At 41.2% G+C, this 20717-nt stretch overlaps 1 protein-coding gene across 1 annotated transcript in view; it reads right to left on the reverse strand.

Moving 5' to 3' along the window:
- The window catches only part of Dsg2 (desmoglein 2), a 35923-nt gene extending 25779 nt beyond the window's left edge, over positions 1 to 10144 (reverse strand). Inside the window, exon 1 of the mRNA XM_090353291.1 lies at positions 9981 to 10144. Coding sequence (XP_090209417.1) covers positions 9981 to 10025 — 45 coding nt within the window. The 5' untranslated portion in view covers positions 10026 to 10144. The remainder of the gene's footprint in view (positions 1 to 9980) is intronic.
- Positions 10145 to 20717: the final 10573 nt, after the last annotated feature.

Below are 20717 nucleotides of genomic sequence, written 5' to 3' on the forward strand. Positions count from 1 at the left end.
TTAATTTCTATGGCAAGATCTTACACATCATGTAGAAACCAGCTTTTTTGATTTAAAAAAAAAAGTCTTTTTTGGCAGAGGTCTGAGGGAAGGGGTCAAATATCACTGCAAAATCCAGTCAATCAATATAGCCTTTGTTCTCCAGGATGATAATACTTTTGGCAAGGATTTTCTGTTTTGAAGTTACTTTAAATAGTTTTAGAAGCAGGATCTGGAGGAATGCTTGAGGACAGCTTCTCCTGGCTGACCTTGAAATGTCCTTCAGAGGCCCTATGATGCTCTGGGGAGGAGACCCTATAGATTTACAATCTCACAGTACTATCTTGTATCTCACTACAGATGAGAGGTGGAGGGCCACAGAAAAGTTGAAAATCCTGCTTCAGCTCTGCAATCACCTGTTCTTTTCATGGAACCAGAAATAACATCATAGGAAAGGACAACAAGTGTGGTCACTGGAAGATCATTGGATCTTAAGTAGAGAAGACATAGTACATTCTGCTTGTTCAAGTACACAAGAGCCCCCCCTCTCTTCTCTCTCTCTCTCTCTCTCTCTCTCTCTCTCTCTCTCTCTCTCTCTCTCTCTCTCTCTCTCTCTCTCTCTCTCTCTCTCTCTCTCTGTGTACTGGAGCACAAACTTGAGGCTTTAATCTTTTACTCAGGTTTTCTGCTTAAGGCTGACACTCTACCAATTGAGCTAAACTATCTCCACTTCCAACATTTTGGTTGTCAATTGGAGATTGGACTCTCTCTCTCTCTCTCTCTCTCTCTCTCTCTCTCTCTCTCTCTCTCTCTCTCTCTCTCTCTCTCTCTCTTTCTTTTTTTTCAGTCCTGGGGCCTGAACTCAGGGCCTGAGCCCTGTCTTTGGGCTTTTCTCAAGGCTAAAACTATACCACTTGAGCCACAGCACCACTTCCAGCCTTTTCTATGTATGTGGTACTGAGGAATTGAACCCAGGTCTTTGCCAATGCTAGGCAGGCACTCTACCACTAGGCCAAACTCTGGGCCTCAGGGTATGTCTCTTTTATAATCACCTTCTCACTAGGTAGAATATTTTTAACATCATTTGTCCCTTGCACAAAAAACCAAATCAGATATGGCCCTGAGGGATTTTGGTGTACCTTCAAATCAGCTGTAGAGTGATCTAGAAATGATTCTAAAGAACATAACTAGAGAAAATTCTTCACAGCTGTCTAGCCACAAAGGTTTATCAGGATCTTGATAGTCATAAAACTTTACACATCTGAACAGCTTATATGACCAAGTACAATGGGGGTGGACCCCTGATAATCAGGATTACTTTAAGTCTGAGGTAGACCAGATTTAGGTTAAAAATTTACCCACAGTACTTTCTGCCTTTAATTTTTTTATTTGAAGGAGGGACAAAAATTTATATTTTTAATTTTTTGTTTATTGCTTTTAGCCTTTTTGAGCCAGAGTCTCAGGCTGGCCTCAAACTCTTGATCCTTCTTTGTTTCCCTCCATATGCTGAGATTATAGGTGTGCATTACCACACCCACCTGACTCAAAAGAACTCTGAAATATGGATTTAATGATGCTGAGCTACATTTGACTTGGAGGACTGTGTTGTGAGTGCAGAATGATTTCTTATTTCTGGTAAAGTTCTCAGTAATCATGGTCAGTGCTTATATTTTTCCTTTATTGTAGACTAGTTAACTGAAGCCCTTCAGAGTCTGTATTCAGTGACAATAACCCGAGCCTACATCACTTTAAAAGTAAACATGAGAGTTGTCAGACAGTCGATGTCTTTTCTGTTCCCATGGTTCCCAGCACAACAACAGTGGTGAGTCCCACTGGGGACACCTGCTACAACATGGACTTCTGGGTGTGCACACCCCAGGGTGTGTGCACAGTGTCTAGGGCGTGGCCAAGAATTCCCTAATTCAAACAACGTTCCTGATAACTCTAAAGGACTGGTTCCAAAGGACACTTTTGAGAGCTGTTGTGTAAAATCAATGGAAGGGAAGAAGAATCTTGAAAATTCATGCTGGGTAATGAAACCATTGTGACAGGCTGATGAGTAAAAAAAAAAGTGTGTGTGTGTGTGTGTGTGTACGTGTGCGTGTGTGTGTGTGTGTGTGTGTGTGTGCTGGAACTGAAAACTAAATTAGGGCCTCTAGGTCTATTAGTGTTTTTTTTTTTTTTAATGTCACTTTAGCCACAATTTCTACTTCCTGCATTTGGATGGTTAAATGGAGATAAGAGCCTCAGGGGCTTTCCTGCTCAGGCTGGCTTTGAACTTGATCTTCAAATCTCAGTTTCCCGAATAGCTAGGATTTATAGGCATGAGCAATGGATGCCTGGATGAAAAGATTTTTAAACCAGGAAATTCAGGCACAAGAAGATTTGTCACATCGCAAGTACTAATCAATGGCCTTAGGACTGCTCTAAAGGTTCATACCTGTTTTTCTAGTTTGACTGCTTCTGAGCATTTGCCATTTTTGAGAAAAAAAATTATTTTTTGGTTGGTCATGGGACTTGAACTCTTGGCCTGGGATCTGTCCCTGAGCTCTTCAGCTCAAGGCTAGCACCTTAAGCCACAGTGCAACTTCTAGTTTTGGGGTGGTTAGTTGGAAATAAATGTCTCATGGACTTTCATGCCCAGGCTGGCTTTGAACCGTGATCCTCAGATTTCATCCTCCTGAGTAGGTAGGATTATATGCATGAGTCACCAGCTTCCGGCTTGAAATATATATGTGTGTGGGGCTTGAACTCTGGGCCTGGGTGTTGTCCCTGAGCTCTTCAGCTCAAGGCTACTGCCCTACCCCTTGAGTCACAGTGCCACTTCTGGTTTTCTAGTGGCTAACTGTAGATAAGAGTTGCACAGATTTTAGTGCCCAGGCTGGCTTTGAACCGTGATCCTTAGATCTCAGCCTCTTGAATAGCTAGGATTACAGGTGTGAGCTGCTGTAACCGGCTGAAATATTTTTTATAATACCTCAGATAAACTATAACTAAATTTGAGTGACACAATTCACATTATTTGACAGATGAAAATCGTGGGCTAGTTCCAGTTGCTTTGTTGCAATGTATTCATGAAAATTACATTAAGATAGAAAATGAAGAAAAGAAGATTTTTCTTTTCACTAACTTTTGAAGAAAACCAAGACATTTCAGATGGTTTCCTTTTCTCCATTAGATGGCGCCAGTCTGTCAGGACGGTTAACTACCAGAAATTCATTGACAAGGGACTCCAGAAGAGTGGAATGGCTCTATTTCAAGGAGGGGAAAAAAAAAAAAAAAATGAAGAGCTTCAGGAAACTTTACCAGTACTTTTCCAGGATTCTATATATGAAGTTGGGTAAATCTTGACTAGCATTCCTTCTGAGTTTTTGAGAATGATCAACTTGCACATGAAACTAACATTCCAGTTCCAGAAATTCAGTTTATGGACAAGTAATGGTAGAAAACTCCACTACGGAGAGGTCCAGTGACATCTCCAAGATGACAGGCATCTGGTGTTCTGGGCAGTTTCATGAATCATCATCACTGGTTAACTCTAGTGCCTAGCCACTACAACATCACAGCAGACCAAGGCAGTCAGGAAAAAAATTCACTCAATTAAATCCTATGTCTTGTTTCTGAACCCTTTTCACCGAAGAGCATCTTTTCATTTTCTTAGAGATAGCCATCTATGTTCTTTAGTTACTTTGACTTTGGTCATTATGAGAGAATACTTGCAAATAAACTAAAGGAGGATAAAGGTTTATTTTGGGCTCCTCTTGTCTGTCCAGTTTCAGTTTGACTCCATCACTTTTAAGGCCCTAAAGAAACAACATGGAAGAAACTTGTGATAGAGGAAAGCATAGCAGCCAGGAAGTAGAGAGCAAGGGGGAAGAGACAGAGGGAATGAGATATATTTCCCCTACTTCCTCCAACCAGCCACCCCTTCCAGTGTCTGTCATCTCCCAATAATGATATTAAAGTATGAATCCATACATGGGTTAATTTGTTAATAGGGGTAGAAGCCTCCTGGTCTAGTCACTTCTCCAACTGACAACCAAGCCTTCCACACACGAGACTCGAGGAGCCAGTTCAGATTTAAACCATCGTGTCTTCCTAAAAGCATCCCCTTCTGAAATAGCTTTTATGATTGCTATTGTTATTTTTCATTATTGATCATCTATCATCACCAAAGACTACTCATGTACACTTCCTTCTAACCCCATCCTGTAGTAAGTAGGCTTTCCTAGTTCCCCTGATGGACTATACACTGATCTTTAGGGCCTTGTAACCTATAAACCTACAACAACATGCTTCCCATTCTCTTCCTGTGTTCTCACTAATATATAAGTATTCTCAGATCCTGGCTGAAATGTCCAGTGCTGATTGGGTGCTTCTTTTGTAGGCTCTGTGGGACTGTGTTGGGTAGTCATTCATGTTCTCATCATTCCTCATTCAGAAGTTAGCCACCTTTTTGTTCTGCCACCTAGTAGACTACAAGCATCATGAGGGCAAAGATGTGTGGCTTTTTCATAGTTGCTCTCATTCCTGGCATTCTACCTAGCATCATGGAGGGATGTTTATACATGGCTACTTTCTTCTATTGTGGGCCTTTCTTTCTACGATAGAAATCCTACTGTCCAATTTCCTTCACTTTAATAATCAGGTTTCATACCTCGAAAGAAAAACTCAACAGATTTTCTTATTCACCACTGGAAAGAAAGAAGTTAAATGTCACAAGGGATACTTCTGATACGGTAAAATCAACTAAACTGGAAAGCCAATCCATCATCATATATCGATTATATGCTTTTAAAGTGCTTTTTAAAGTTCTGTTGAAGTTTGTCATACATGCCATGATGAAAAACATGCTCAAATAATAGCCTATTTAGTATTTCAATAAAGTTTTCTAGTATTTAATATAATGAGGCCGTTTCAGAAATACTCCAGCCAATGTGCTCTCTTTTGTTTTTCATATTGCTATGTTGCACAGGCTGGGCCTGGAACTCTTTTTCCAAGCTGGCGTTGAATCTAAAATGCTCCTGTCTTAGCTTCTCCAGTGCTGGTATTATAGGATTGTACTATCATGCCTGGTCCCAATGTGTACATTTTCCCATATAGATTGTTTGAGAATAAATAATTTAAAAACGTAGGCCATCAATTTTCACTGTTACACTGTGTCTGCTAATAAATAGATGGGGCAATTTCTATTGATATATATTTCTGGACTTCAGCCCTTGAGGTCCTTCAAACATTTTTAATTTTTATTTCATAATCTAGCATTTTTAGTTATCAGGAAGAATTTACTCCAACAAATGCTTATGAAGCCATTAGGAATGGGCACTTTAGCTGGGCATGGTGGCACATGTTCGGAATCCCAGCTACCTGGGATGGGCAGGATCGTGGTTTGTGGCCATTCTGAGCAAAAAGCTAGTGCTATTTAATGCCAGTTAATAAGCTGGCATGTGATTTGATCCCAGCTATGTGTCATAGACAGGAAGATCACTGTACAGGCTGTCTCCCTGACAAAAAAAACAACGAGAGCCCTGCCTGAGAACAACTAAAACAAAAAGGGAAAGAGTGGGTAGCTCAAGTAGTAGAATAATTTTGTAACAAGCATGAGGCTGCAAGTACTGTCAAAAAAAAAAAAGCAACCAACCCAACCAACTTCCCAAACAACAAGAACAATAACAACAATAACAACAAAAACAGCTGGCATTTTACCATTACCTACTGATATTTAGAAACAAAATAAAAAATGAGATGTGGTATTTCTAGACAACCTAGATAATTGATTATTGTTATTGCTCAATCTTTACTGTGTAGCCATCAATCCTTGTTCTTACATCTGCAGGACTGAATCACATATGAGGGCAATAAGTGGAGCCTTGATGTTATTGGTAGCTTAATGCATGGAAGCACCTTGCTATGAGGTAAGTTGTAGGTATACTAAAGTGCTAACCATCAGGACTCCCGAAACTGACCATGTTCAGAAAGAAGGTAAGTATAGATTTAATCAAGTGGAGCTCAGCAGGCTGGGCCCACAGTCAGTGTAAGTGGTGTTCTTGATCAAGGCCCTAGGCACTCACAGAATAATTCTAGCTACTCAGGAGGCTGAGACCTGAGCATCACAGCTGAAAACCAGCTTGGGCAAGAAAGTCTTCCAGACTCTTCATTCTCCCCAACCCCCACCCTGACACACACACAAAAATAGAAGAGCTGTGGTTTGAACTGGTAGAACACTAGCCTTGAACACAAAGGCTTAGGGACAGCGGTCAGGATCTGAGTTTAGTCCTCAGGATTGGCATGTATATGCGCACACACAAAAAAGAGGGAAGATCAAGGGAAGGGACAAAAGAGAAACTGTCATGTGATCAGAAGGGTGAACAGCTACATCTCTGAGAGAAGGACCCCAGTCTTTGGAAAGTCCATTAGCTGTAGAGAAGCCTGATGGGAAGCCCTAAGTTTCAGCAGGAACACAACCTGCCCATGAAATGGTAAATCTTTGTAGTTTTAAACCTTTATACTTTATTACAGCAGCTCAAGCAAACTAGAACACTGTCAGATATGTCAGCTCATGGTATCATTTGCTGTCTTTGAATCCTCAAGATGGAGTTTGATTTTTCAAAGACAAGTTTAAGTAGTCAGGAGAGAAACTGTGGCAACTGTCAGAAAAAAAAAAAAAAACCAATCAAACAAAAATCTTTCTTCCAGTATCCTCTTTTGAAGTCTGGTGGGATATACCTTGTTAGAAAAACATTGTTTACAAAATAAAATACATTATGAATAAATTCAAATTAAATTGCTGCAGAAGTAAAAAAATAGGATAGAGTAATATTATACTTTGCTATTGATTTTGTTTTTGAGTCCAGGTCTTGCTACGTAACCCAGGCTTGTCTGAAACCCTTACTTCTTCTTGCTTCTGCTTCCTGAAGGCTGGGATTGCAGCCATCAGACTTGGCTATATTTTGCTATCAACACACTAAATGTACAAGTTCTAGTAAAGTCAAGTGGTGATATGCAAAATAAATGGTATTTAGAAATAACCATAACATGTGAAAATATTTGTGAATTCTATTGTGGTAGTCACAAATCCTGCTAACATCATTGCATTTGAATACTACAATTTCAATGCGGTTAACAGAAAGACATATATACATATATATGTATATATTTTGAATCAATTTGTTTATCTGATTTTACATAGATATTACCTTTTATAGAGCTTACATGTACATGCAATATATATTTACTACATTACATAGATGAAATTACACACACACACACACACACACACACACACACACACGCACACACACACCCTGTGTGTTCTCCCACCTCTAGGAACTCCTGAATTCTATGTGTACAATTTGAGAATGGAGGGACCTTAGATTTTCTTTGGAAAACTCTTCCTTTTCCCCATTTGATAAATGACCATGTGAGAGATCTTCAACAGTCATTTTTATATGCCTTCCTGCACTGCAGGAGAAGCTCAGATATTGATAGAGTTGTTTTACTTTTGTAGCAGTCTCAATTTAGTGTTAGCACATAATCTACTCTCTAGTGTCTATAGTATTATGGGTGCCAAAGGAAAAAGTGCAGGCTTCCATTCTGTTAGATAACCTAGCAAGTGCAGTGTAGGTCTGCAGCTGGCACCCAAAGTAGCGGCCTGCTCACAGTGGTTTCTGCACTGTGGAAGCAGTCTGCAGATCCCAGGGGAGACATCAGCTCCTACAAGGTACCATTCTGTCAGCGACTCCGTCATTTCTGACAGCCCACGCTGCCAGTGGTTTCTTCAGTCCTTCCTAGATGTCTGCAGAGAGGGGAATAGCCTGAATTTCTTATTGCTAGAGTAGATTATGTTACCAGCAACTGAACTCAGTCCCACTAGACTACCATTTATGTTCTTTCCAAAAAGAACCATTCTGTAATAAGAGAATACTTCCCATTCTTCACCGAAATACCCAACTTTCATCTTCCAACACACAGAGTGCCATGATGACATGCTACTTTTCTGCTACTTATGTTATTATGACCAAACTTTCCCCATATTCAAATCTATATCACAGAAAGTATTATAGAAAATATGCTCTGGTCCAGATGGCTAATCAGTTACACACACACACACACACACACACACACACACACACACACTGGGTTGAGTGCTCCTACTTCTTAGGCAAGTTCTCTACAATTTGAACGACATCCAAATCTCCTCCCCTACTTTTTTTTTTTTAAAGCTAAAACAGTAATTTTTATGGTGTCTCATTCTTGTCGGGGCTGGCCTCAGGCCATGATCCTCCTACCTATACCTCCCATAATTCTAAGGCTGAGATTCTTGACATTACCACCATATCCAGTTGGCTACCATTTTGCTGGGTCTGACCTTGAACTGTGATCTTCCAGATGTCTACCAGCCAAGTAGCTGGGATTATAGTTGATAGCCATCACAACTCACCACCCAATTTTAGCTGCGATCTTTTTCCAAAGCAGCAGTTGGTTATTGTCCCATCAGGTAGAAGTACAAATAGGCTAAAATGGAAATTATTTACCTAGTTCTCTGTGAGTGTATGAACTAGATTATGTGCTTCAGCAGTTGAAAACTGAAGTTACATTCTTTTCTTACATGGACAGAATTCCATGTAAGACTTCCAGGTGTGCAGGGTGCTTAGGGCATCCCATGATTGTTTTTAACTATGTAGCATCCAGAATGAGAAGGAGTTAGGCTGTTCCTGAGGTTAAAAAAAAAAAAAAAGCCCAAATTATGCCTTAGGGAAAGTAGATTAACAAAGTAAATTTGCATGGACACTTGTCTTAACAATATGGGCCACACTAAATGAATGAGAACGTGGAAATGAACTTGGGTGCCGCAGGCTAATATTCCTGTGCTTCCTTGATGTCCCTTGTGGGTGAGAGTTCAGTGCCATCTCGGAAGTGAAATGTAGTCAAATTTTTTTTCCCTCCTGTTTGGCCTAAAAAGTCTGCCTGCCTCTGTGTGTGTGTGTGTGTGTGTGTGTATGTGTGTTCGCCTTCCTCCACCACAATTACACATCCACACTCAGTCATCTTCTGGACGTTAGAACTGTTTCGGAGTGAACGTGCTTGTATTTCAATCATTAGCAAAAGGGATCGGATGAGGTATCGAATCTCTCTGAACATGTCTTTGGGACGTTTCTGGAACTCCTATAAGCCAGTAAATTCCTCAATCCCCATAACAAACAGGATACCCACAGTTTAAAATAATCCCACCTGAAGAACACAAACCAAAGATTCTGGCTCTGAACATTCTCTCCCGTGGAAGAAAAGCTATCCGCTTTAAAAAAGAGAATTCTCTCCCCCTCCACCCCGGCCCGGGAAGAATCCTACTTGCTGGAGGTGGGCCCTGTAACCTTCTAAATAAAAAGGCCTCAGAGCTACGACATGGTTTACAAGCACCGGATTTGTGAACGGTAAAGGTACAAATCTTTCGGGCGCGTGTCTTTCCTTACCAGCAACGCAATTTTAATCCCCTCCTTTCGAGAAGTTCTGAAAAAATGTATTTCTTAGTAACAACAACCATGTTTAGCCTTTGTGTTGCCTTCTAAGAACACACATCTTCCTGGTGCGCCCAGGTCACTGAAGCGCACGGGTGACTGACAAAACAAATCTAGGGAGCTGTGGAGAAAACTTGGAAGGGTTGGGGAGACGACTCGGGTGTGGTGGCTCCCCACCGCCTCCATTTTTCCCGTCCCCACAAAGCCTGCACTCCAAGCCCCCAGCGCCCGCCAAGGGGCCGCCTCGTCCCACCGCTCCCGGCACCCAAGATCGCAGCCAGGAAAAGCTGGTGGGGTCTGGAAACGAGAACATCCACAAGTTCCCAGCCCCGGCCGCTGCTCCGGATCCGACCTCGCCGCCCGGCCGGTCCCCGTCCCGGTCCTCGTCCCGGGCGCGGCGCAGCGCGGGACGGGCAAGTCGGGGCGCGCGCAGGCCCGGGCGCGGGCGGAGTCCTGGGCTGCCGCCGGGCCCCGCATCTCACTCACCAGGAGAAGCAGCAGCGCGCGCGGGGTGTCCGGGCTCCGCGCCATCGCGCCCTCGCCCTAGCCTCCGGCTCCGGAGCCGCCCGGCTGGCTTCCCCGCAGGCCCGCGAGCGCGCACCCGGCTCCGCCCTGACCCGTTCCTCCTCTCCACCGCCCGGCACCGACGCGCGGCTCCAGGTGTGGCCCGGAGAAAATGGAGCCGGGGGCGCGCCCAGACGGCCAGCCCACGGCGCGGGTTGGGGAGGCGCAGCGCACACGCCCGCCCCAGTCGCACGCGCACCTGGGGCCATGACGTCCCAGGTTGGGGACTCTGGCTGGCAAGCCCCGCCCCGTTGTCCTGTCCCTCCCAACTCCTCCTCGGAGAATGACCCGGAGCCCTGGGCCTCCTGGTCACCCGCGGAGCCCGCGCACCAGCGCGGACAGCCCTGTGCAAAGCGGAGATCTGCGGGGAGCCCACGACGCCCAGGCCCTGCGCCCGGGGAAGGTGCATCGGCCCCAGCGCGAGTGGCGCGGGGACTTGGGTGACCGCTGGTGGAAGCTGCAGCCCAGGTGCGTGCCACCCGCTCTGGAGCGACAGAAATTCAGGCGGGGACTTAGCGAAAGTTTCCAGTCTCTCCGCAGTGGCCATTTCATGGCCTCCGGCAGGTTCTCCGCTTCTCTGGCTCTAGGAGAAACAGTTATTACAAAAGTAACAGGAAGACTGGGTGGTGCCCGCCCGAGATCGAGTCGAATCAGACGCTTGAATCCCAAGGCAGTGGGGAGCAAAATTTCCCCAGAAACTATACCTGAAGAAGGAAGGAAGGAGAGACGGAAAAAAGAGAAAGACACAGAGAGAGGGGGGAGGAAAAGAGGGAGGGAGGGGGAGGCAGGCTGTGAGCATGTTTAAGTAGTGTACTGCCTGTCTGGCCAGAGTAAAGCTCAGAATTCAAACTGAGTACCAAGGAAGTAAGAACAGTTATTGGACTCCTTGATAGGAAAAACTATGAAGAAGGCCAGCTATGAAGAAAACAGCTAGAGAAGGGAAAGGCGGGCCTCTCCAGATTACACAGTTAGCAAGCAGAAATTCCTCTCTAAGAATAACTGGCTTTGGCCTCGACAAGCCATTCAGGGCCCTCAGGTTCCAGATATCTCAAGTAGGATTAATTTTCCCAATTCATAGAGCCCTTGTGCAAATTAAATCGGAGTCTATGTAAAACACTGCCTATGTAGCACTTGTCAGTTTCATCAGTCGGTCAGAGCAGTGGAAGAGCCTCTGTAAACATGGAGGGCTGGCCAGGTTTTCGTTGGCTGGACTTCCATTTTGCAGAGTGCCTACCCTTTGCTCTGGGGATTTCCTACCTCTCTTCCTCCTTTTAATCTGGCCTTCTCTTCACTAGTTTCTTTCTCTCCAAGAGAGCTAGCTAGTTCTCTTGGAGCTTAGAAGCCCACTCTCCTATGCTTGGAGATTAGCTTCCTCCCCCTCCCCCCTTAAGTGCAATTGAGAGTTAGCTGAGATGAAGCATTAAAGGGTCTCTGCCTGGTAACAGATAAGGAAAGAATGAAAGGGCATTTTAGAAGACACAGCAGTATACAAGTAGGCAAAGGATAAGAGGTAGATGGAGGGGAAAAAAAAAAACAAAACAAACAGCCAGAGAGATGGGAACAAACTACCATGACAAGTTTCTGCTTCCCCAGTTCACTTTGCAATTGTGCTTTAACATGCCACCCCCTCCAGTGTTTCCACATAGTGTCCTGCACTGAGGGAGACAGATACTCAGTACCCTTGGTACCTGGCTGAATATAGAGGGAAGAATGTCTTTTGATTGCTACTCCTTTATCTTAAGCTGGATGTGGGCAGTAGCATACTTGTGAGATGTCTCATTCCCCACTCTGCTAAGAAAGCTCCTAATTAAAGAAGGCAGGCTTATACCATAATATGTTCCCAAACTATCCCCAGAGGCCTTTTATCAGTCATGCCTAAAAGCAGAGCTTTTTGCAGTGGGGGCCTGTGGTCAAGAATTTATGCCTCGTTATCAAGACTGCGGTTTCTGTTTAGTAATGAAAAATAATGATAGCTTCCAGGGAAAGAAATAGCTCATTTTCTTTTGTTGGATTATTTACTGTCCCCTGGAGGTTGTCATCTAAATTAGTTTCAAGGCAGTATTCCTTCTAGAAGATATTTATCACAAGGCATTGAGAGAAAGTATCAATATACACAGCATCCAACGGTATGTGATATGCCATTCTCTGCTAGTTCTACTCTAAAATTCCACAGCATGTGACTCAGGAGGTTGAAGGGACTTGTTGAAAATCAGACTACTCATGGAGTGCTTTGTCTCTAGAGACAGGGTCTCACCATGAAGCCCAGACTGACCCAAACTCACTATGTTTGCTGAGGCGGACTTGAAAGCCATCCTTTCCCAGTCAGTTTCCCTGCCCAGAACTTATGATTTCTTTCTTTTTTCTTTTTCTTTTGTCAGTCCTGGGGCTTGAACTCAGGGCCTGGGCACTGTCTTTGAACACTTTTTGCTCAAGGCTAGTGCTCTGCCACTTGAGCCACAGGGCTACTTCCAGCTTTTTCTGTGTATGTGGTACTGAGGAACTGAACCCAGGGCTTTGGGCATGTGAGGTGAGCACTCTACCACTAGGCCAGGCTCCTGGCCTCACTTCTGATTTCTTTATGCTGAGAGGAGAAAAAAATCTATTCCATACATCTCTGTATGTCCATTGCATAATAGACTATTAGCAATGAAGCACCAAAAATTCCATTGAAATAAGTTGAAGCATGTAGAAATTTTAACTTACACATCTATTTCCCCAAATCAGTTGAGTGTTATGGTAAATTTTTCTTAAGATTCTCAGAAAGCATTCTAAGATATACTAAAAACAACTGTCTCAGTAAACATTTTTCATAATGCTTTACTTCCTACTTGTAGACGAGAGTAGGCTCTTGAAGAGATAAGCTCATCAGAATCATCTCTCAATGTCATCTAAAACAAAAACAGTTAAATCCATAAATATCAATAAAAGTTAGTGTGCCTCCTGTCTACTGTCCCTTCTCCCTCCCTCCCTCCCCACATCCTAACATCAGAGATTAATGGATCTTTATCAGTGAACATTTATCAGCTAAAGTTCTGGTTAGTTAGCAGACCATTTAACCCCAGCTAAAATTCTAACAAGTGTATTATTAGACTTAGTGTTTCAGAGGTTGAAAGCTAGATGTGGTTACTACCCTATTAAAATTCTTTAGAAGCAAGTCATAGAAATGTATGATCATTAAAAGAATATTCTAGTCTGGAGGCTTTCATAGGTCAATAAAGGGTACAGAGCTGAGAATAGCACAGCAGTAGAAAGCTTTCCCAGTATGCCTAAGGCTCTGGGTTTGGATCCTATCGGTGTGAATATAAATGAATGAATGCACAAATGAATGAATGAATGAATGCATGTTGCAAAGTCACAGAATAAACTGAAATATCTCCATGTAACATGAGAAGCCCAATACAAGGAAATAATACATTTTGACTTTTAGTCCCACTCACTTATTCAATATTTTGTTGGGCTCCCTTTTCTCTAGCTATTATTTCTCCATTTACCTTTTACCATCTTCCTACTAGGGAACTTTAGATAGCATAATAATTTTATAGGGATACCAACCTCCCCCCCCCCCAACCCCAAAGAGATCTTCAGAGCAAGCTTGCTCCTTCCCTCCTTTTGTGCTGAGCTAAGCGAATGGAAGCCAAGACTCCCAGTGTCAACCTCTCAATTCCTAATTTCCCTTGCTCTTCATATCCAGTTACTTATCACACCTCAGTTCCCTGTGGTCCTGTTCAAAGTGATTCACACCCCTGCATGTAGCTGCAACATTTTGTGGTTTGTGGTAATTCCAGCCAGGTCAACCATTCCACCCATTGTTCTTTCTCAAGGATGCTATTTCTGTGGGACCTGCGGCCATATGATATCTATGATAGACTCAGCTCCTATGATCTAGCACATGCTAGAAGACAAGGAAGATTTTTAATCCAAGACCATATATCAAAGGAATTAATTGTAAGTGAAAACGTAGTCTTGTAGGGGAAGCTTGGAATATCCAGCTAGATAATTTAATAATCCAACTAGTCAGGAAATATTTGTCTGTGTCTGTGATATGTTGTGTGTACGTGTGTGTACATGCTTGTTCGTATAGTCATGGGTGTTGGTTTGTGTATGTGTTTTTGTTTTTTCTCAATAGCTCTGTAGCCTGTAGCAAGACAAGGATAGCAGCTGGCAGCTATAGTCAGGTTATCCAGAGTCTGATGGAAATAGGGTTTATCTAGGAGGGAGAGGAACAGGATGAACCTGAATGAGTTCAGGAGTCAGTTGAGAACACATTTCATTACTCTGGGTACTAGAGAACTGCGAAAGGGTCATCTTTTTCTTTAATCTTCTCTCTTCCGTACTGTGCTCTGGAGGCTAAGGCATTTGTGCCAGATACCAGGAACTGGGATCTTGAAATTCTCACAGATCCTCCAGTTGGATAGACCCAAGAGCACTGGATGAGCTGGGAAGGGGGGTCAGGGATGATCTCCAGTTAATGGCATGGGAAATATACTGTTGTCTTTTAGAGTTAGAATTCACAGAACAGTAAAGCACAGAAGAGTCCAAGTCCTCTGTGGAGCCTAGCCCAGAGGAGCCAGTGCATCCCGAAGGAATAGTCAAAGCACTCCAGGGGCAGAAACAGCCCTGAGCATACAACTCATCCGCAGACGCCAACACCCCAAGAGGTGAGGAGGTGAGGGAGTGATAGTGGGGTGAGTCACAGTCTCTCCAGTGGTTCCTCACATGCTCCTCCTTGTGAGTCAGCATCCCAGGACTTTGAATACAGTTCCCTGAGCTTGTCTTTTTCCTATTGTCATGAGGTAGAGGAGAACTGGGGAGAAGGTATAAGCATTGCAAAATAGGATTTAAGGCACTGGAGGAAACAGAGTAGCCTGTTTTTGAAAAGAATTTTTACAGTGTAAGCAAAACGTAATCATGGTGGATTGAGGTGATTATAAAATAGGCACCCACTGCAGGGGAAAACCCAGCCTGGCCCTGATGTCCCAATAGATGGATGCTTCTTCTCATGAGCAATGCCTGAAGTCCTGTAGCTGAAGGGTGCCTTGTCTTTCCCATGTCTGTGAACTCATTCGCTATCTGTCATCTACATCTCAGTCTGACATCATAAATATAGTCATGAGTTTTGCCTCAGAGCCTTTGAACTTGCTGTGCCTTTCCCTTAGAAGTTTTTGATCTAGGGTAGAACTTGAGTTGCTCTTCCATTTTTTTTTTCTCTGTCACTGTTTCTCCTGCTGAAGACTATTTAATGAAGTCTTTCTGTGACCCCTGGCTTTAATGCTGTAATTATCCCCATTTCCTTCCTGTGCTCAGAGATCCTCTTCTGCTCTCCTCCCTATTCTCTTTCTCTCTGCTGCTCCCTCCTCCCCTGTTTCTTCTGGGTTCATCACACCCTAAAACACTATGTATTCTCTGGTCCTTCCCTTGCCTGCAAGCTTCCTGACTGTTGAAATTTTTCCCTGTGAGCTTCCATGTGTCCAGTAACTTAAAAGTGCTTGGCTGATTCAGTAATTATCAGTTAGCTATGTGAATGAGTGAATGCAATTTCAAGATTACTTTAGAAGGTGTGTGTGTGTGTGTGTGTGTGTGTGTGTGTGTGTATTTCTGTAAGAGGATAAAGGGGAAAAGAAGTAAAAAACAGTAGAATCCTGGAAAAGTATGAGCATTAAACATTACCAAACTGGGAAAGGAGTGTGATTGCCGAATTGACTCCTTATAAGAAAAAAAAAAGTCTCTACTTCATAATTTTGTTAAGGTAGATATTGTTAATACTGCTGGAGCAGGGTGAAGATGTAAAGATGGAGAGTTCAGAAAGCAATGGAGAACATTTTTGTTCTTCCTTGCAAAGGAAGAAAGCAAGAATGAATAAATAGCATGGAATATCCCCCTTTCCTCTGGGGATACACAAAGCAAGGCACGGACTTCAGACTACAAGACTGCAGAGTTTGGGAAGGGTGATTTCATCTACTCATCACAATCTAGGATTTGTTTATGGAAGTTTTTGGAAAGATAAGGGCCTTGGCTGTGTAGGGGAGAGAGGAAGGGAATTCTTAGGCTGGAATCCTTCAGCAAGAGGTGTGACAGGGTGTGGGGGTTTTATAGCTGGCATGGCATTGTTTACCAAGCTATAGAAACTAGCTTGATAAATGAGCTTAGGAAAACAAGGAAATCTCAGAGGTAGAAAAGGAATCTTAGTTTCTTGGGTATCTCATTTATTTGTACCCAGATAAATGGCATTTTCAAAGTGAAACAAATAAAAGCAAAATAACATAATAAAAGCATAATAACAGTTGTAGAGTAAATCTGAAAGTAAAATATTGAATTGAAAGAATCCTGTGTCATGACTATAAATACTGAGGAGAGAGATGCAGAATTTCAAAAATAGGTAATTTCCATTCTAAAGGAAAAAGAAGAATACTTTTCTTTGTTCCTATTTAAAATTTGTCTTTTGGGTGATGTCTAAAAACATTCAACGCAATATTAACTGATGTAGTACTTTATTAACAACAAGATTCTGTAATCGGTATGGTTTATTTTTCTAGGATTATAGAACAAATTAAAGGTTATTCAATGATGTTGTCACTGGCCAGGGATCCAGCTCAACAGAATACTTGACTAATATGTAAAAGGACATGAGTATGAGCCTTAGCAACTAAAAACAAAGATGATGGAGAGAGGAAGACTGCAAAACAAATGAGCTGGTTCTTGAGAAAGAATGCCATATCCTTGTGTGCTGAGGAAAACCACTGGTGTTCATGACAGCATTTGGAATTGAAACAATAATTTAAGGTTATCTTACATACTTGGTCCTGTGGTTTAAACTCCTGTCATGAGTATTAAATGTAGATAAAAGCTATTCACTGTTCCCTAAAAAATGATACCATCTATCTATCTATCTAACTATCTACCTTCCTATCATCTATCTGTTGATCTGATCTATTTATTTATCTGTCCATAATTTACCTATCACCATCATCTCTCTCTACATGTACTTTCATCACACTGTTTCTTTATCTTCCAGAATTTATATCTAGATTTTAATCTTTCTTATAACTTTTATTATTTTCTTTATATTCTTTCTAAACTTCCATATGATATTCAAGTCAACAAAAGTAAAGGAAAGTAAAGACACCCACCGGAGAATGGCTAATGTCTTGGCACTGGAAGGAAGCTCACTCGATCCAGCAGAGCAAAAAGGGTGTTCATCTTCACCACGGAAAACTTATGAATTCTGGCACCTGAAACTTAAACAATTGTCTTTTTTAAAAGCAGTTGTAAGGATCTCAGGTTATAGTATTGAATAAGTCCTAACCCATACAGTCTCCTAACTCAGAATTCCTCTTAGAACCAGTAAAGGACATAAGAAAGTGCAGAAATGCTTCAAACAAGAACACTTTTAACTTATTTTTTCTAAAATGGTTACATTAGCAAAATTAGTAAAAATGTATTCCTTTTACTCTCTTACTACATCTTTCACAGTCTCAAATTTAGATAAAACCAATTTCGCCAATCTTTTTTTTTTGCCAGTCCTGGGGCTTGAACTCAGGGGCTCAACACTGTCTTTATGCTTTCTCAAGGCGAGGGCTCTGCCACTTGAGCCACAGCACACTTCTGGCTTTTTCTATGTCTGTGGTACCAAAGAATCAAACCCAGGTCTCACCATTCCATTTTTATTCTTTGAACTTTCTACAAACTTAAGAAGTTGGCAACAGTTTTGTAATTTACTTACATGACTTTGACGTTTTTTTGGAATTGGTTCAGTATTTCCAGAGTATGCTGTGTACCATTCTTTGCTGTGCTTCATCCAATATTCACTTGAAGCCACTATTTCTCCTCAAATCTTGGACCCAAGATTTCCTCATTCAGGTTGAAGAAATGGGAAAGCCAGTCAGAAGTCAGTTCTGAAGCTCTGAAAGGATTTATTTAGTCACATCTCTTAGCAGGTCATAAAGGCACAGTATTTGTTTTAAAGCTACCATTAAGGTAGATGGCTTTCATAAGTACGGTGGTGGTGGTGGTGGTGTTCTGTTTTTGTTTGTTTGTGGCAAACTGGAAACATTACACTCTTTTCACTCCAACTCTTCCTTCCATTTCATCTTACAATGTCATAGCATGCCTAGGAGACTATTCCAGTGAAGCAAGGAAACAACCAGTGATAAACTAATCCAATTAACAAAGGCAGTCCTGAGCCCTGACCCTCTCTTTCCTGTGTCCTGCCTGGGAAGATGCAAATTGTATTAGCAAAAGAAGAAGAAGGAGGAGGAGGAGGAGAAAGGAAGAAAAAAAGAAATTGCAAAGTACTGTTAAAAATTCATATATAAAAAGTCACTTTGCATGTCCTATTTTTTAGTAAGTATTCATTATGAGCTCAACTATTATAAAATGATTCAAGAAATACTTATTGCTGTACATTTTATTATAACATTGTTGCAATATTTGTTTTAATATATATTGTTTAAGACATCAAGTCAAAGGTCAGTTTAAGAAACTATTTTCTGTCTTAAAATAATTTTTATTGTTGGTTAAAAAAAGTGCAGATAACAGTTTTACAAAACAAATGAAAACTTTAGGTTATCTTATAAATAAAGTTGAAATAATTCAAACCCATGTAAGTTTTTCTCTAGTGTACACTTCACCATTTCTTTGCATTTCAGAAATATAGCCAGATTTCTGTTTCTTTTTTCTTTTTTTCAGACTTCCAATTCTTTGTTTTTTAAAAATTATTTTCTTTAAGTAGTTATACCAAGGTGTTTCAATTCAACAAGTCAGATTTTGAGTACTCGACATCTCGTATTCTTCTCATTTCTTAAACTGGGTTTTGAGACTCTGAGTCAAACTCCTTTGAGCACCTTAATTATACCTTTGCACTCTGAATACAGATTATTATGAATATTAATTCAACACTCCTGTGACAAGGTCACAAGTCCACTTGTACACATAGACCCAGAGCAAGCTTGCACTGAGAAGAAGGAAATGGAACACCATTAACAAGAGCTGTCTTAGTGCTTTGGCTGTGGTACAAGTCAGCTTCTCTCTCTTCTATATGAGTTGCAGTGGAAGCCCAGTTGTAGCAGCCACCAGTCTTGGAATCTCAGCCTATCTCTGCTTCTCCAGGCAGGTGAGTGCTTGGGGTGGGGATATTTATGGGTTCTTGTTCCTGTGAGTGTTTCTCAGACCTACCCATCTCAGTTAAAATATAATACTTGATTAGTTTGCAGTCTATCTTAGTAAAGTATACTTAGCTATTTTATCATAGCAAAAACAAAGCAGTAAGGAAAAAGATAAGTTCTGTATATTACACACAATTGGAGATAGTTGAATAATAACCTTGTAAAGACTAAATTATGACTACAACATTGAGAAGCAGGGAAGGTATAAGGTTCTCTGTGGGCTAGAGAGTGAATATCTTAATTAAGGCTGACCTGAAGAGTTACATTACCTGAAGAGTTAACATGAATGAAATACATTCTAACTTTCAATAACGTGACAATGTTATACTCAACAATTATATCACTGTTTTATTTAGAAAGGTTAGTTAAAATAGTTTATCTATGACCTTACTTTCATATCCTTTGTAACTTGAAAACTATTTCAGAGATATTTTCCTGAAATGATGCTTATAATACATATTCACAATTTTCATCATGTGTTAGTCTAGAATTTTACTTATAAGAAAAACTACATTTAGTCTTCCCACAGTCTGTAAACACTATTCACATGATAAACCTCATTATATATCTCATTTAAGTCATTGCTACCCATGATATTAAAAAAAAGACGTGCTTCAAATGACTAACACAGGAATTGTTATCAAGAACTGTACAGGAGAGAGTTGTTTCACATAAATTTCTTTCTTTAGCTAGAGCTTTCCAAGGTGATTAAAATATACAAAGTATTATTTACACCATACTAAATTTTCTTAAGTGTTTCAGAAGCATTTGCAGATGATAGAAATAGCAAGTTTAATGCAGTATGAGCCCATAGCCTAACTCAGAGCAAAAGATATGCTTTTCATTTCCCCACACCAATAAGATGGAAAATCTTCACAGCTACTACTTTCTTTGTTCCAAGTGGCTCCAAAAGATTAGCAAATATCTTATGGTCCATGAGTCATTATTAATAATGTTATTTAAAAAATAATGATATTCTTATATCATTATGAATGATATTCTTATATCATTCTTAATGATATGGGAAAAGGTGATAGAGGCAAAAACCAGGAATCTTGACACCAAGAGCTTCATCCACCAAACCACAATTTATCTTCAAATGATAAATGCCTTCCATTTAAACTGGAAGTACATAAAAAAAAGTTTAGTAACTTTCTGTACCCAATGCGATCTTAAGTTTTTTTTTTTTTAAACGTAAGATAGTACAAAGATGAAACTTTTATCTCCAATTAACTATCACAAAGCCAGAAGTAGAGCTGTGGTTCAAATGGTAGAATCTCAGCCTTGGATGAAAAAGCTGAGAGACAAGTGCCTAAGCCCTGAATTCAGGACCAGTGTGTTCTCTCTCTCTCTCTCTCTCTCTCTCTCTCTCTCTCTCTCTCTCTCTCTCTCTCTCTCTCTCTCTCTCTCTCTCTCTCTGAAAATTAGGAAATAAGAGCTAGAACATCTAAATTATACTCATGATCACTTTTTATAACAGTGTCAAATGACCACTTAG

Source organism: Megascapheus bottae, chromosome 19 (assembly GCF_031878675.1).
Source record: "Megascapheus bottae isolate mThoBot1 chromosome 19, mThoBot2.hap1, whole genome shotgun sequence".
NCBI lineage: Eukaryota > Metazoa > Chordata > Mammalia > Rodentia > Geomyidae > Megascapheus > Megascapheus bottae.